General features: G+C 38.4%; 1 protein-coding gene across 8 annotated transcripts in view; it reads right to left on the reverse strand.

Moving 5' to 3' along the window:
- ST3GAL3 (ST3 beta-galactoside alpha-2,3-sialyltransferase 3) overlaps positions 1–16,336 on the reverse strand; it is a 194,293-nt gene that overhangs the window by 109,474 nt on the left and 68,483 nt on the right. For all 8 annotated transcript variants that reach the window (XM_069788930.1, XM_069788926.1, XM_069788932.1 and 5 more), the window contains one exon: positions 11,851–11,943. In XM_069788930.1, the coding sequence (XP_069645031.1) occupies positions 11,851–11,943 (93 nt within the window). The remainder of the gene's footprint in view (positions 1–11,850; positions 11,944–16,336) is intronic.

Raw genomic sequence — 16,336 nt, forward strand, 5'->3', positions numbered from 1 at the left:
GACATCACTTTCAGCAGTGAAATTCTACATCTATTCCTAGATATGCCCTGGTGTAAACACCAACTTAGGCTGGCACAGCTGATAAATAGATTAGAAACATGCTAAAATTGGTACAACACGTATCAATTTAGAAAGAGGAAACCATATAAATCTCTGAAATCTTTTTTTTTCTTTTTTTCCAAGAACAGTACAAGAAGTTATTTGAAATGTACACAATTCTGAAGCTTACATCAGTTGTTTAAGCTTGGAAGAATAACAAATTAGCATGGCAGATGCAATGATTTTCAGGAAACTCACAATGAAACACTTAAGAGAGCTAGACACAGTATTTCTGGTTTACAAGCTGGACACTGGAGTAAACTACAGCCCTGTCTTGCACACAAAAAGTTCCTGTGCAAGTAAATCAATGACTCAAAGTGCTTCAGGAGAGAAGATGACATGATCATTCTTAAAGGTATGGCAGATTACACAAAAAGGAAAAAACTTTTTTCTGAATGCATAAACCTTCAGAATTTAGCAAAATAGAAGCAGATTTAAAAAACACAGTAATACTAGTGAAATATGCTACCCCATTGCAGTCAGCTTCACTGCAGTATGTGGTAATGCTCTTGCCTTGGTTTCCAGCATTACAAGTGATTTGGGTTGGGTTGAACCAGCGAGCAAGAGTCCTCGGGAAACTACAGGAACTTCACTAAGCTACTGTGATCCCTGACTCTATTACAACAGTTACAGCATTGCTTCTATAGTATTTAGCAATTAATTTATGGATTTTATTTTGCTGCATAGTTAGCTCAGAATTATATTAAAAGGTACCAAAGAAAATAATTGCCAAAGGAGCTTACACTGTTCACACTGCAGTGGAGTGAGAGCTTCTACAATATTATCCGAACAACATTCTCAAGTGACTTTTCACATTGCTACAAAGAGAATTTTTAATCTTTCCAGTTTTTACCTTCATTTGCCTAATGTAGAGTTGGAGGGTTCCCCAGACTGTTTCTAATTTGGCCTAATAATCTTGCATAAATTATGAGACTTGCTTTTCATCCGTATTCTTAGCCAATGTACACTGGCTCAGTGACAGCATTTGCATGCACTGACACTCCTGAAATGTTTCAATAATAGAACAAAGTGTGACAGTAAGAGAGGAGGAGGGAAAGGTAGAAGAGGAAAATAAATTGACTTGAAATCTACCCAAAGATAGGAAACTTCATGAAAACCACCAGTAGGGAGCTCAGAAGGAACAATTATCCACTCTTGAAAACAATTCAGAAAACTCTGAGGGAAGCGCATGATTTTCTATGGCAAGAGGAAATCACTGGTGACAGACAGAGCCTCAGAGATGCCAGAGAACTTCTTGGGGCTCTGCGGCAACGATGGGCTGGACCAATAAAGATGAACCTTCAGAGAGTCAAAGTCAGAGTTTTAATAAAAAGAGAGATACCCAAACACACTTTCATAGGGGGATCTGAGAAAAAGAAAAGGTAAGACATATATATCAAAACAACAGTGATATTACATACACTGCTTAACTTTCATGCTCACTGATATTTTTCATTCATTTCATTTCACGCTCACTGCTATTTTCATTCACTCAAATGCATTTAGATCCTCAAGCAATCTTTGCTGCAAGATTTTTCCTCAAAGTTAAACATTCTTATTGGTGTAGCTTTAGACCAGATGGGCCACAGCAACAGAGCCTAAACACACATGCACAATAAAATATGCTTATTTGTTGGCACAGATTAAGTTTATTATTTCTATTACAATCATCATGCTCACGCAAATACAGTTAGTTACTTGTACATTTGCAAAGCTGTCCCTTTTTTTTTTTTTTTGTTAAAGTTCACAATTTAGAAATAACTCTAGTATTCTAGAAAACAAAAAAAAAATGCAAAACAAGACAAAAACCCCCATCCTGTTCCCACTACGGCATAAGATGCAGTGTACTCATACTGAAGCAAGAGTGCATATGCTCTGCACCTTTTTTGAAGCCAGAAAGGCACACGCTCAGTAAGGTCCATATGTCCATATTCCAGCTTTCATCTAACAGTCTCACTTAATTCAGAAGTCACGAAAAGGAATCTGAAGACAAACTTTTCAGGCACAAAGCCTGCACATCACATGGATTCACATACTTTTTTTTTTTTAAACTCTTGAGAGAGGTTAAGCATGAGAGATTTCAGCTCCAGAAATGGCTCTGATGTAGAACCTACTGTCATGATCAGCACACAGGAATTGCATGTACTACTTCGCACATTTTTTTAAAGGTTAAAAATTCAACATGGGATAGAGAGAACAACCTGCATGAACTGAAGGTGAAACCAGATCCCTACCTCCTGAGCAACAGCTCCTCATACCTCTGTTCTGGTGCCCAGGCTGGCTTACAGAGTTTTTGCAGTCCCATTACCTTAGCTCTTCATTCCCAAGCTGCACCCTTGGTGGGGTTTGTATAACGATTTGGTAATTCCATAAACTGGATCAGTGAACTCATCTGGATTAAAAATAATCTTGCACAAATCAAGTAGATGGATGGGGGAGAGAAAACTCATGTTCAGACATAAGGATTATTTTACTTACCCAGTTTATTGCACTGTCCACAGGCAGTTACGCTAGCTCAGGTAATGGAGCAGCACAAGGGGCAGCACAAACTCCTTAAGCAAACAGTGCCACAGAGAAAAGGGGGTGCAGACACAAAAACCCAAGCCTTTTTTTTTTTTTTAATCTACTCTTACATTATGACACATCTATTGCAACCTGACACAGCAGCATGCACATCTTCAGAGGCTGCCAGAAGTGAAGAAATGAGCTGTTGACATCGAAGTTTGTTTTGAAGTATGAGCTCCAAGCTGGTTAATCGGTGCTATGAATTAAGAGCTAGCAATGAATTTCTGTATACAGTTTCATCTGCTCATCTCTGGAATTAACGTTCCCAATCATTGCTCACTACAAAAAAAATGAATGCAGGGAATCTATCACAGAGAAATCAGCTATTTGACCACGCTTTAAAGGGAGCTTTGGTTACTACCACTTTGGTACCGGAGGTTTGCAACACTGTGAACATGGGTTATCAAATGTTGCCTCTTAATCCCAGCTTCCTCCTGCAGACAAGGCAGGTGGAAGGGACTGAAGCAGTTAGGTTGTTGTGAAGATCAATCCAATTGCCCCAGTTATAAATAGCAACAAGAGCTCAGACAACAATCTTAGTCTGAACATTAAAAGCAAATATCTCCTAACAGACTGTGCTGTATGTTCACTGAAGTATAGCCAGCTGTGACAAAATATTTTGTGAAATAACATACTTTTCACCTTTAGGCAGAAGTGTGAGAGATTTAAGTCTCTCAAATGAGCACATGACAATAAAACATAGGAATTATTCCTGCTGTATATTCTGACCAATTCTGCCACTCAAAATCTGCGTTAATATGTATTTTAAAAAATCATCCTCTTTGTAAGTGCCTTCAAATTGTATGTAATACCCAACACACTAATTGCAGAGATGAAAAAGTGAGAAAATCTTCACTCAAGAACTAACATATAAGGAAGAAAAAAGGCACTACAGAAAAATCACAAGGAAAGAAAGGTAGAGCAGTGCAAAATGTTCCCTTTGCCAGCAGTGACAGTGGGACAGCAGCTAACCACATAGGAAGATATATTACTGGAAAAGCCAGGGAGCTCTGGGTGGGCAGCTGCTGCCCAAACACCAGAAGTAATTTTAGGAGCATGCATTTTTTTGGCTCAGATGTTTATTTAGCCTGGGTTTTACAAAACACTGAGTAAGGAGGTGACAGGAGGCCAATATGAGCAGCAGCATGCTCTGACATCCCTGGCACAAGCCAGGCACTGAACAGCTTGGAGCTTGGAGAAATGGGAAACACCGATGGCTTAATCGACCAGGGCACCATCAATTCCTCTTTCATCTCTCCTTTCCCCTCCTGAACTCCTTTAGCCAGAGTTAACCAAGGAACTGAGGGAACCTAATGATGTTCAGCACTGCTCAGGAGAAAATACACCTGCATAAACTTGTCCCTGCAAATTCAAACCTCAATAATGCAACAAGAAGTATTTCCTTCGTCTTTGCTGTGGGGACAGGCAGAATAAGCAAGACACAGGATCTGAGGGGAGTTGTGATAAAGACTCCAGGTCAGCCCTCTGACACCCTCAAACACACTTTTGGGCACTGGCACATACCAATTTCCTTACAGAGCAGTGATTACAGCAGTTACCAGGACACCAAATGTAACTTTGAGCTCTGAAACAATCTCCACCATCATCATACACTACTCCTGAATGCACTAGCACAGACCAAGAGACTTAAAGAAGGGATTGGGGTTTGAGTACTCCCTGTTCCTAGAACAGGAGTAATCTTTGTTTGAAGGAAAGCAAAAAGTCTTTCTCACAGCAGTGTCTACGACACAGGGACCCTGACTTCAGTGGGAGCCTTGAGAAATCCCTCTTTCATTGTGCACAAGATGCTTTCACAGTTCACATTAACAAAATGAACCACTTGAGCGTATTTCAAAATGAGATGTACATTATACATATGTTTAGAAGACAAAACCAACCCTACTGTCAATAACTAATTTAGCATATATATACAATTTTATGTATCTTAAAAAATAAGAGATACTACCCCCTGCACCTGAAGAGACTGCAAAATATGCAGTAGATGGATCATGCTACAGTCAGGGAATAGTTTTGAATTCCCATAGCAATCCTCAGTGGCAAACTAATTAACTAGCCTACTTCTGCAGTGAGCTCTCGTGAACCACGTGAAGCTGCCGTCCTTTGGCTTCCTCTGCTCTCCTTAAATAGTTAATCACAAGGAAACAGCCATCACCTGTGCTGACAGTCTCTAAGCACTGAGCTCATGCCCTGTCACTTCAGCACAAGTCCATGCTGGGTATGGCACTAATTCATGAGGCACTGAGACAGCCCAACATGAATAAAGTTAGTTCTAAGCAGAGGGTTAAAAATTCTCTTTTTAAAATATTTTTTTCTGAATACCTAAGTAACAAAGCAGGAAAGCGTGGAATGGAAAGATGCTCTTGTGTGCTTATTATAATAGGCACAGCTTCCTGGAAGGGGATATGGAAACGAATGGGGAAGTATTTCGGATGAGGGGACTACATTTTTAAATTATCCTGACCCCTACTAAAGCCCTTGCTAAAGCCCCAGTTCCACCTGAAGCCCCTATTGCCCATTTGCATATAAGAATGCATGTAAGAATGGGTTTTTTTCCTGAAGTATAAAACCTGCATAAACTATACCTGCAAGACAGCAATGGGAAAGAAATTTTTGCCAAGCTGTGTTAGCAAGGAAACAGGAGTCTACCCTGTAGACTTTAGAGAAAGGCCTTCTGGAGCTGTCCCAGCTATACACAACTGGCCTGTGGAAGTGGAGAAACACACAGGACTCTATGACCTACAGTATCAAGGGGGAACTAAACATCAGGAAAAAAAAACCCCAAAAACACAGAATTACTTCAGAGGCAGCCACTGAAATTTCTACAGCTGGCATAAATCTGCGTCATACATTCTCCACTGATATGAAAGCTTAAAAAATTTTGAACTTAATGTACAAAGAAACAATTCAGCAAGAAAATAGAAACCTAGAAGAGTTTACAGGAGAGCTGTTTTTCCTCGGAGTGAAGAGCAGGCTGCAGTATTGAAAAATAAGGAAACAAACAAACAAAAAGACTGAAGAAAATGCCAGTTGTTAATTGAGACAACACTTGCACCAGAATAATCAAACAAACAAAAGTGATTTTGTTTCTTAAGTGACTTAAAGAAGTTTGTGATTCATATAAGACTATTTCTTAGCACCAACTGACTAGGAAGAGATGTTTATGATCATATCCTTGGTGCTAAAAATAGTCTTATGTATCTGAATCACAAATGTTAAATTCACTATTTTGGTCACAATACCTATTGATTTGTTGTATATTGAATTTCCCCCTTCCCCCTTATTCTGAAATCCTTTCAGATACTCTTTATCTTTCTTTAAATACTTTTTTCTCCACGTTCTCTTACCAAACACAGATTCACAAGTCTGCAGGCTGCAGACATTCCCTCTCCATTTACCGCCTCCTCTAATTTCTAGTATTAGCTGCCAACTTACAAGAGCTTGTGGTTGGAAAATTGTCAGTAGCTGAACTGTCCCGGGCTGGCATGTCAGCCGCAAACCACGGGCAGAGGTCTCCTTTCTCATTTGATAAAGAATAGGGCATAGAAAGAACTGTAGACAGGCAGCATCGTTTCCACAGTAAGGCCAGACATGCAGGAGACTGCAGTGTTACCACTGCAAACACAAGTTAGTGCCTTCTACGAAAAGGTCAAAGCATTAGCTCCAGACTTGTAGGTGACCTCAGACCTACTAAAAATAGTCTAATTCACTGAACATAGTAGTTTAATTCACTGACCTACTGATGCCATTTTACCAAAGATGCTTGTCATTTTCTTTGTATCATTCCGAAACCAGTAACCGTACTTCAGGCACTTTGAGTCATTATCTACTGTTGGGACGTTTGCAAGAGGCAGAGTCGTATTGTCCTGGAAGGTAAAAAATTAGATAACTCCTTCATTTACAGTGAGCAGCAGACGCAGCCCAGTGAGCCAGCTCCTACACTGAGATGCAGTACTGAGATCATGCATCCATTTCTCTTCGTGGGAAGCCACTGCCATGATTCAGATTACAGCATGTTCTTCTGAAGCTATGCCAGTCTGCCTTTAAGGCATAATAATTAAAAAACCCAGAACCAAACAAAACAAAAACACAGGCACAGGCACAATAGATTAGACCAAACATCCATTTTGCCCAATACTTGATGTCTGTGTCCATTGACCAGTATTTCAGTAAAACGCCTAAGAAACAGGGAATATATAAAACTACACCCTGCCCTCAACATCCATTTAGTTTCCAGCCTCCTCTAACTTCAGGATTTCCGTGCCTGTTTCTGAATCCTTGCAGTCAATAGAACCTGACTGTCAATCTTTTTATTTTTTTTAATCTTTTGCCCACGAGGGACCTCATTCTCAGAAAAACGTAACTGGAAATAGCATGAAATAGCACTTCCCTTTGTTTATTTTAAACCTGGTGCACAATATTTACATTTAATACCCCAAAATCTTTTACTGAAAGAAGCAACCACCTAAACATCTCCATACCATTCACTATGTTACACATACTTCTGAATAGCCTCTGCTTGCTCTACCTCAAACTCGAAAGTCTAAGTCTATTCAATCTTTCTGAGCATGGAAATAGCTCCATGTTTTTGTTTAGTCTTTCTTACCACTATATATACCTAATTCTTCTAGATCTGTTTCAAAATTAGTTGAAGAGAATTAGATGTGTTATTGAAGATAGAGGCACAAGGGGTATTTATACAGTGTCATAACATATTCTTGGCTCTTCTGCATTTTATCTCCTAATATGCCTACGGTCTTTTAACCATTGCTGGTCAGTAAGTCACGGAACCATCCACAGTTATTCCAAGATCTCTTTCATGATTTGCAAGACATAACTAAGTCCATCATTAGGTATATGCTGTCAGATCAATCTTCTCAACAAACACTACATCTATCAGAACTGAATTTGGCCTGCTATTTTGCTGCCCCATCACTTAGCACTGTGAGATTCCTCTGACATTCCTCACAGTCAACTTTTGGTCTTGCTACCTGGAAAAATGTGTCAGCACTTTATTATTAATCATCTGTTCCAAATAGTTCATGAGCACTTGGAACAGTAGAAATCCCAGCACACATTCTCCAGAGGACTCCAGGGGTAACGTCCCTGTACTGTCCAATCTTCTTATTTTTTTCCATACAGTTTCCAATCTTTACCTAGTCACTACCTAACCACTACAGGATTATACCAGTTTAATTTCCCAAAAGTCTTTGAAACACCAAATGTTTGGTTGGTTTCTTGGTTTTTCTGTTTGTTTGTTTTATTTTAAAGAAATCTAGACATCTTGTATTAGTTAAATCACCGTTTATCAAATGCTCATCCAGTCATTCAAACAACGTGAGCAGATTTACAGGGCAGGACTTCCTGCTGCAGAAGACAACTTGACTCCTCTCTATCATTGCCTTTATTCCTGTGAATGAACACTAATTCTATTCTTCTTTTATAGTTTCTACCGAGGTGCCTAATACAGAAACCAGGCTCACTATTAGTTTCCAGTTTCCCAAACGCTCCACTGGCCCCTCTTGAGAAGCCTGACACGTTTACTGCTTTTCATTCCTCCTTCTGTGGCCAATTTAAGCAATGATTATACACAACTGCGTGTAACTCGGCAACTTCACCACCGAGTTCTTCACAAAGTGAGAACTTTTCCTAGCAATTCATTGTGCTGATTTGTTCCAAAACGTCAACCTTCTGTCAGCTTCCCCCAGCCTGTCCCCCAGAAAGGAGGGCTCCACGTGGGAACTGTTCTCCAGTGAATAGCAATGCAAATAACTTCTCTGCTATGGCTTTACCTTCCCTTAGCTCACATGTAATATTATGATCATCTATCAGCCCATCAGGATCTCTGGCAGGCTTTCTGCTTTTGACAGTTAGACAAAAAGCTTTATTTTTTTTTTTATGCCTTTATAAAGTTGTTCCTCAACATTTTTTTGGCCTACCTCATTATGGTTTATATTTAACTTGCCAAAGTTAATGCTCTTTCCTATTCTCTTCATTTGGATACAACTCCTGCTTCAGAAAGATGACTTATTTCTAGGAGCTTTGTTTACTTTACTGTTTAAGCCAGTCCTTGTTCATTTTTGTGGCTTTTCCTTCAATCTCTTATTTCCCCTCCCTTGGACTTTCACCATCAAAACTGGACACGGTATACTAGAAGTCTTGGGTTGGGGGGTTGGGGGGGGGGGTGTTTAATTTTAAATCAGTGCTACACATAAAATTTCTCAACTTATGTGTGTACATATGAACGTGAAATAGCATTTCAGCTATGATATTTTGTTGAGATTACATGAAGCTTTCTCTGTGTCTGTTTCCACAACAGTTTTTCCATCTTGAAGGTATAATCTGCATTTGTTCCTCCCAGATGTCTTATTTCATATCGGATGTATTAACATATATTTTGTTGGACTGTGGCATTTAAATCAGGCAATCCAGATTGTTCTCTAAAAGTAACCAATCCTTTATTTAGTACTCTCCAATAAGCCTATCATGTGCATACTTAACCTAGGATTTTTTCCAGCTAGGATTATCGATGAAGGCATCAAGCATTGCTAGAGTAAGAACTAAACAACTGAGGATCTCATAAAAAACAAAACCAAAACAAAACAAAAAAACATTTAGTCTTTCCTTACCAGCAACCACATTTTGAGATTTCTCAGGGCATTGCTCTTTAATCCATCTAGCTTGGTAAAGTCTGAACTCACTTTTTTACCGCTAAAGAAGCACTTACCAAGAAGAGTTACATCCTCTAAAAAATATTTATTCTATTGCAACTACTTCCATCATATTTTGCCTATTTACATTTAAAATTGCACTAAAAAGCCAGGAACCTTTAGAATGGGAAAACATTTATTCATTTTATTCATGCTTGAAAACAGCCAAACCAACTTTATCCAAATAATAAAAAAAAACCCAACAAAACCACACATTTTATGGCAAAGACCAAGCCTGAAAAACGTCAGCCGCAGAGGTGATGTTTTCCTAATGATACAAGCAACTGAAAACAAAAGCTAGAATAAAAGAAATCATGCAGCTCAAATTCTTAAATTAACAGGCAAGCTAATTTGGCTTTAAGAGTTCTAAGTATATTAAATTATGATATCTGGCTTGGTAATGGTAACTTTGCATGGTTCTTTGAGTATGAGAGAAGTTTGAGAAGAGAAAGAATCTTAAGTGTAGCATGGAATTCTTTGCAGACTACTGGTCAGCCATCCTTACACCAATCCTAGGTAAAATAATGAAATGTCTGACACTGAATTCAATTAATAAAGAATTAAAGGACATCCTGGAAAAAAAAGTCAACCTTAGTAAGGTTTAGGGTTCACATCAGAGAAGCAACTGAATATAAATCCCCAGCCAGATGCTGTCTTTAGAACTATGGATATGATTTTTCAATGTATGAACAAGACAACAACCACCTAGCTAGACTAGAGACAAGTTACTACCTCTTTGCATGGTATTAGTTCAATGCAGTTAGCTATTGGGAGAAGGTGACTGAATAGCGATCTGTAAGTAGCTACTGAGGGAGAAGAATAAGTAACACTTCAGATTCTAGCAGGCAAAAAAGTCCTTCTTGAAGCCAAAGTCTTAAATTTAAAATGAGATTAATATTTTTGCAATAATGAGTTTATCCATATAAATAATGTAGCACATTATTACCAGATTCTCCACCAACCGAAATCTTTAAATCAAGCTAACTACCCTGTGATCCACGATGAATTTACTGGAAGAAAACATCATGTCCTATGTCATGAAACAGATCAGGATAAGGGACCATTAATGGTATTTTTCTGGCCTTAATAACTGTACCAAACAGTCTTCCTTCTTCAGTGTATATAATTTATCTCAGCAGAATCAATATGTAACAACAGACATGCCTTGGGAAGGGCAGTTAGGTTTCAGCTGTATAAAGAAAGGAAGGCTTTAGCTTCAGACATCTTACCACAGTTAAATTACCTTATATTCCTCTTCTGTACTATTTACATTTAATATATACACAAACACAGATTTAAAAGCACTCAAAGTTCTTCAGAAGAGGATGATCATTTGTCTACGTTTGGTTCTAGTATTTATTTATATTCTAACCAGAGTTCCAAAATTCACACAGAAGGTAATACTGATAATTGTTTGTTTTACACTGGTGATAGAGAACATAGCCTCAACACTTAGCATTTTGTTTTGGTTTTAAGGCCTGGCTGTAATATCTGCTGGTTACAAGGCAATGTAATTGGCAATTTATTTTTAATTTTTAAAGTTTGCAGATACCATGTTTGCCAATAAAACCAAAGAAGATACCACCAGTTTCAGGCTTGGCCTGAAGGCCACTGTCACCCAACTTAACCTCTATACGTACAAGTCATGGAAATGCCCTCCTCAAAAGAAAAAAAAATACATCTTTTATAAGATGTGTTAAAAAGTCCACAACCTCTTTTGCCAAAGAGATCACTGCACTAGAGCACCTTTTCCACATGCATTAGAAGCTTGTACAAAGGTCAAATAACCATTCGGTCAAATTTTCCATTTGATGAACCAAACTGAGATCCTTGTAAGTTTTGGTTGATCTGTTATGATTACATTCCTCATTTCTGAGAGCTATCAAACAGTACTGCAACTTTCTACCCTTTCAGAAGGAAACAAATTCTAAAGAAACTAGTAACACTTCAGCTAACAATAACTTCTCAACACAGTAAGATGTACAGCTTGCTAATAACATGTCTTAGACTCTTTGGAAAAAACTATTGCAAAGCCTCCAGGCACCTGAGGGATGCTTTACCCTGTTCTCCCAAGTTAAAAAAAAAACAAACACAATTTACTACTCCAGATAACTTAATGTCACTTCATGTCCAAAGCTTCCTATGGATTGCATCATCTGGCACCAGCAGTGAGCTTGACCACACATCTGTAACGTACACTGACAATATAATCTGTTTTATTATTCAACACACAGAACTCGCTACTCTTTGAGCAAGCTCCTAGTCAGACTGAAATCAATTAAGCCATTGCCACTGACCGCTCAAAGAGCCCAGAATTTCAACACCAGTCTCCCCTTCAACCAATCAAGTGACAGAGTAACGACACTTTCAAGACAATCTCTGCAGATCACCCACCTTGAAGGATGAGAAGTCATCAGGGGAAGAGGGAAAAAAAAACCCAGTAAAGTTAATTACTTACTTTGGGAAGATGACAGTCATGAGCGCTGATGCATAACCAGGCTTGCACACTCCCTCAGAGAAATTTGCATACTTTGATGCCAATTCTGGAGGCCTGTGAAAAAGTAAGTAGAGAGTCAGGACTCTCCTGGCTATGAACTGGCTTCTACAATCATCCAAGTTATTTTTTTCCTTACAGGTTTTCTGAAAAACAGCTGTGAGCAATAACAGCAAACACAGATGGGTTTTTATTTGTTGCAATATAGCATCACAGGAGAACAACAAACAAAGGATAGGGTTAAAGATATCTGAAATACCACTAAACCACTAGTTTTGCTGAAAGATTTTCATACCTAGGAAGGTAAAGCTCATGGAAGAAAAATATCAAGATATCATCTTAGACTTCAACCTTTCAAAAGGAAGAAAACATAAACAGCACTTTGCTTTGGCTATTTTTCTAAAGTATGATCAAAGTTAAAATTATAGAAAAGTATTATTTAGAATATTATTTAGAAGACACCTTTCAAGTATTTGAAACAAACTGTCGAGCAGTTCCGACAGGCTATCATCAAGGGCTGCATGCTTTCAGTATTTGGATTAGATGACATTGCTGCTGTTCTGTTAAGATGTGTCTTAATTCAGCTTGCCTAGTGATTTCAGGGCGAAATTTAGAATATTGCAGTTTTTTTAATTTAGTTTTTGTACAGAAACTCATGAAAAGATATTTAAGTCCAGTACCTACTTTTATCATAGATCTGCTGAGTGACCTGGAAAAAACATTTAATTTTATTTGTGTCCCTATTCACCACCTGCAAAATTTTTACATTAATCCATTTCACAAAGACATTACAAGGTTTAACTCACTTGTGCTTTCAAAGTAACATTAGATACCTTAATGTCAGTCACAGTATGAGAATTATTAATATTCCTTAAAAAAACCCAAATGCATTTACAGTTACACACTCAACATTCAGCAGAAGTTGGAAGTGGTAATTACCGCAGAGTCGATTGATAATATTGTATTTGCTACACCATTCTGTTAGCAGAAGGCAAGTAACAAAAGGTTTTTTCCTACAGGTCAACAGTAGGAGTCAAATGAAGATGACAGTACAGGTCCACAGAGTAGATGCACAAAAATAATTTTGAATAGCCCATTCTTATCACAACCATGCTTTTCCAGGCATCACCAACATGTACATCACCAAGATCACTTAACTAGCAAACTACTGCTAAATGTAATGAGCACGGATTTAGAGAGTTTCAAGTGAGTGGACCCCTGAGCTGAAGACAAGGTCCTGGAGGGATTGTGACCAGTGGTGCAAACAAAACCCTGGCTGGCAAAATTACGTATCTCAATAACAGTAACTCCATGCTGAACTAGTAGCATCTACCCTTCTTGTACTGGTCCTGGGGTCACTTCCCAAGAGATCACTAGCCAGTTCCAACTGGGTTATCAATAGATGGACAGTTAATTTTAGAATTAGCTGCATACAGAACAAACCCTCCTAAATCTATAGTTCCTAAAGAATAAAATCTATGTCTGATGAATAGAAATCTAAACCTTCAACAGCTGGAAGTGGAAATAAACTGGAGAAAATAAAAAGTCACTGTAAGTTTTTGATTTCTTAAGACCTTTGCAGATGAAAAGCACCAGGAAAAGCTTAAGAACATGGACCTGATTGTAATTCTGCCACAGCTTTCCTGCATAGTTTTAGTCAAAACATGTAATATTTCACTATCACAATTCCTTATCTATAGGATGGCAGAAGAATACATTTGGCTATTTAGACTGTCAATTATTTACAGCAAAGTTTAGATTTCTCTAAATATATTATATAGACATGGAGAGACAGATGCAGGTATAACATTATCTAGCACAACCCAAATCCATGAGTTCGGTTTCCACAGGTGATACTGTAATACATATGCCTCAATGAGAGAGATGAGAAAACATCTAAGATGTGAACATCTGGAAGTTTGAATCCTGAAGACTTGCACTGAATGATGTGTGCTCTGACTCCAGTCAGGATCTCTTTAGAAATAGACACAGGAAGGAAAGGCCTGTCGCTGACAAATCAGGAGGTTTTAATGGTGCTAAAATGTATCCCCCTCTGACGCAGTCAAAAGGGACAGCAGGGTGTACAGATCACAGCTTATTGCAGCGTTTCAGATATGAAGAAATGTGAGAAATCCTAACCTTTTTCAAGCAAACTTAAGTGTTGCTGGATTTTTACTGTTTAAGCAACATACAGAAATCCCTAATACCAAAATCTTCAAAAACAAGTAGCAAGCAACTGGAATTTATCTGCAGCCACCACGGTAGTGAGTCATTGCTGGCAAACTTGTATAACTATTTCAACAGCAGGCCTTTCTCAAATGACCTCAGCGGTCACACAAAATATCTTGTGCCACAAACACAGGCATTTTTCTCTTTTCTGATTTAATGGTGCTTTCATTATCAAATTAAAATGTCACTCAGATGCCCATCATGGTGTTTCTGCAAAAGAACAGTAGGCTGAAACCCTCATGCATTTGAGTCGTACAGAATGCCAATCAGAGCTGCATACCGACAGCGGAGCTGTCAATTACAAAACCCACAAAGATAGTCAGAGCTGCTAAAGCCCGAGGGGCCGAGCTGTTAACATTTCTTGGATGTGATGAAGTTCATGATCCAGAGTGCCAGAGGCAGAACAATTCTCATAAGCCAACTGTAGCTGCCATCTCGTATCATTCACCATTTGCTTATCTCCTTTCTTCTAGCCACATATTGAGCCAGCAGGCTACAGAAAACTAGAAATGGGCACTCTACATTTTAAAACCATCTAGGGACACATTTTATTTGTTTGATTTCTTTAGATTACACACTACATACTGTCATTGCCAGTATACTCATAACGATAAGCCTGCACTAGATGTAACTCAAAGCAAAACATTTGGAGTAAGGCTGGATACAGCCTTGCTGTCTAACATTCTGCTCCTGCATGAAGCTATCCAAGCTAACATCATTTTAGATACATAAATTTGCTTTGTGTTTTTTCTGCAAGATTCACAGATCTTGCAGAGATTGCTCTTCCATAAATCAGACTGCAAAACATCCTGCATGAAGTGTCCCATAGAAAACCATACATTTTTCAAACAAATCCAGCTTTGTAAAGTCACACTGCTATTAGCATGTACACAGTTGGGTAACAAAAAAGTGTACAGAACTGAAGTGTATGAATAAGCATCTCCTTCATATTTGATGACAATGTACTTATTACACTGCTGCACATATTGCTGCTTCTTTGATTGTGTTTCTTATTTCCAAATGGAAGAAGCAGTATTACTGGAAGTTCTGCAAAGGTCACCTGACAAGTTACCAAAACATGGTGCACAGCATTACAAGAGCTTACGTTTGATTCTTGTTTCATAATTCTGAATGCTGCTTGCAACAGATGGGTTAAGAACTACACACAAACCCAAACATTACTTTCTTAGTGCTTTACTAGTAAGTGGCTTCATCTCACTAGCTCCATTACTGTGCCCGGAATCCAAGGCTATCCCAAACACATGGAAAGCTGTTGCGGTAAGTCAGCCAGGGCTATCATGAGTGTTATGGCACAAAGGCGCAAACCCCCTCTACAACGTCCAGGCCCAAGCACATTATTCCAGCTCTTGATTCTCATGCTCCTAGTTACAGTGAAAGCTTCAGTTGGGTTGAGGTAGTTAAAGAGCTAGTGAGACAGCAGAAAGGATATAATTAGATGACACTGTGGACCCTTAAATTTTGCTCAGATTTTGTGCAGGAAAACCCCAGTAAGATAATAAATTTATCCAGAATAAATGAGGGAAACAATTCATAGTCAGTAACTGTAAACATCTGCAGTTTTTAAACAAGTGCCTGCATGATGATGAAGTTAAAGGGAAGTAATTGGCTTACTCTACTAAAAAGAAAATGCACTCTTGCATTTTTTTCTGACTTTTCTCCTATGAGACTAGCACACATCCTGAATTCTTAAGATTTTCTGTGCTTCTCTACCTGTTATGTGGGCATTGATCTTAACAAAATTTTACAATTTGGTTAAGTCAAAAATCCAACTGCTGTCAGAGGATTTAGAAAAAGTAACAAGATTTTGCCTTCTGCTTGCATTTGGCAGATGTGTGTCTTATTTTAATCTCAGATATGAAAATGTCACCACGGTTAATTCCTTCATCATGTCTTGATCAGGGACAACATGTCACCCTCATAGGACTGGAATCTAAATTAATTTTAAAAAAGAAATTAGTAATACAAACTCAGTGTTTGGACTACTAAAAAAAAGTCTGCAGCTAAGCTCATGCAATTGAATATTACAAAATATACTTTAAGAGACAGATTTCGCTGCTTTGCCTTCCACATGGAATTTAAATTGTGGATTGTAAAAACTGAAAAACTTCATCTGCTTGAGATCATCTTATTTGAGGACTGACTTCTCTTGCTGTTACTCTTGCACACAAAATATATGTACTGATACATTTCTGAAAGAAGG

This window comes from Haliaeetus albicilla, chromosome 8 (genome assembly GCF_947461875.1).
Source record: "Haliaeetus albicilla chromosome 8, bHalAlb1.1, whole genome shotgun sequence".
NCBI lineage: Eukaryota > Metazoa > Chordata > Aves > Accipitriformes > Accipitridae > Haliaeetus > Haliaeetus albicilla.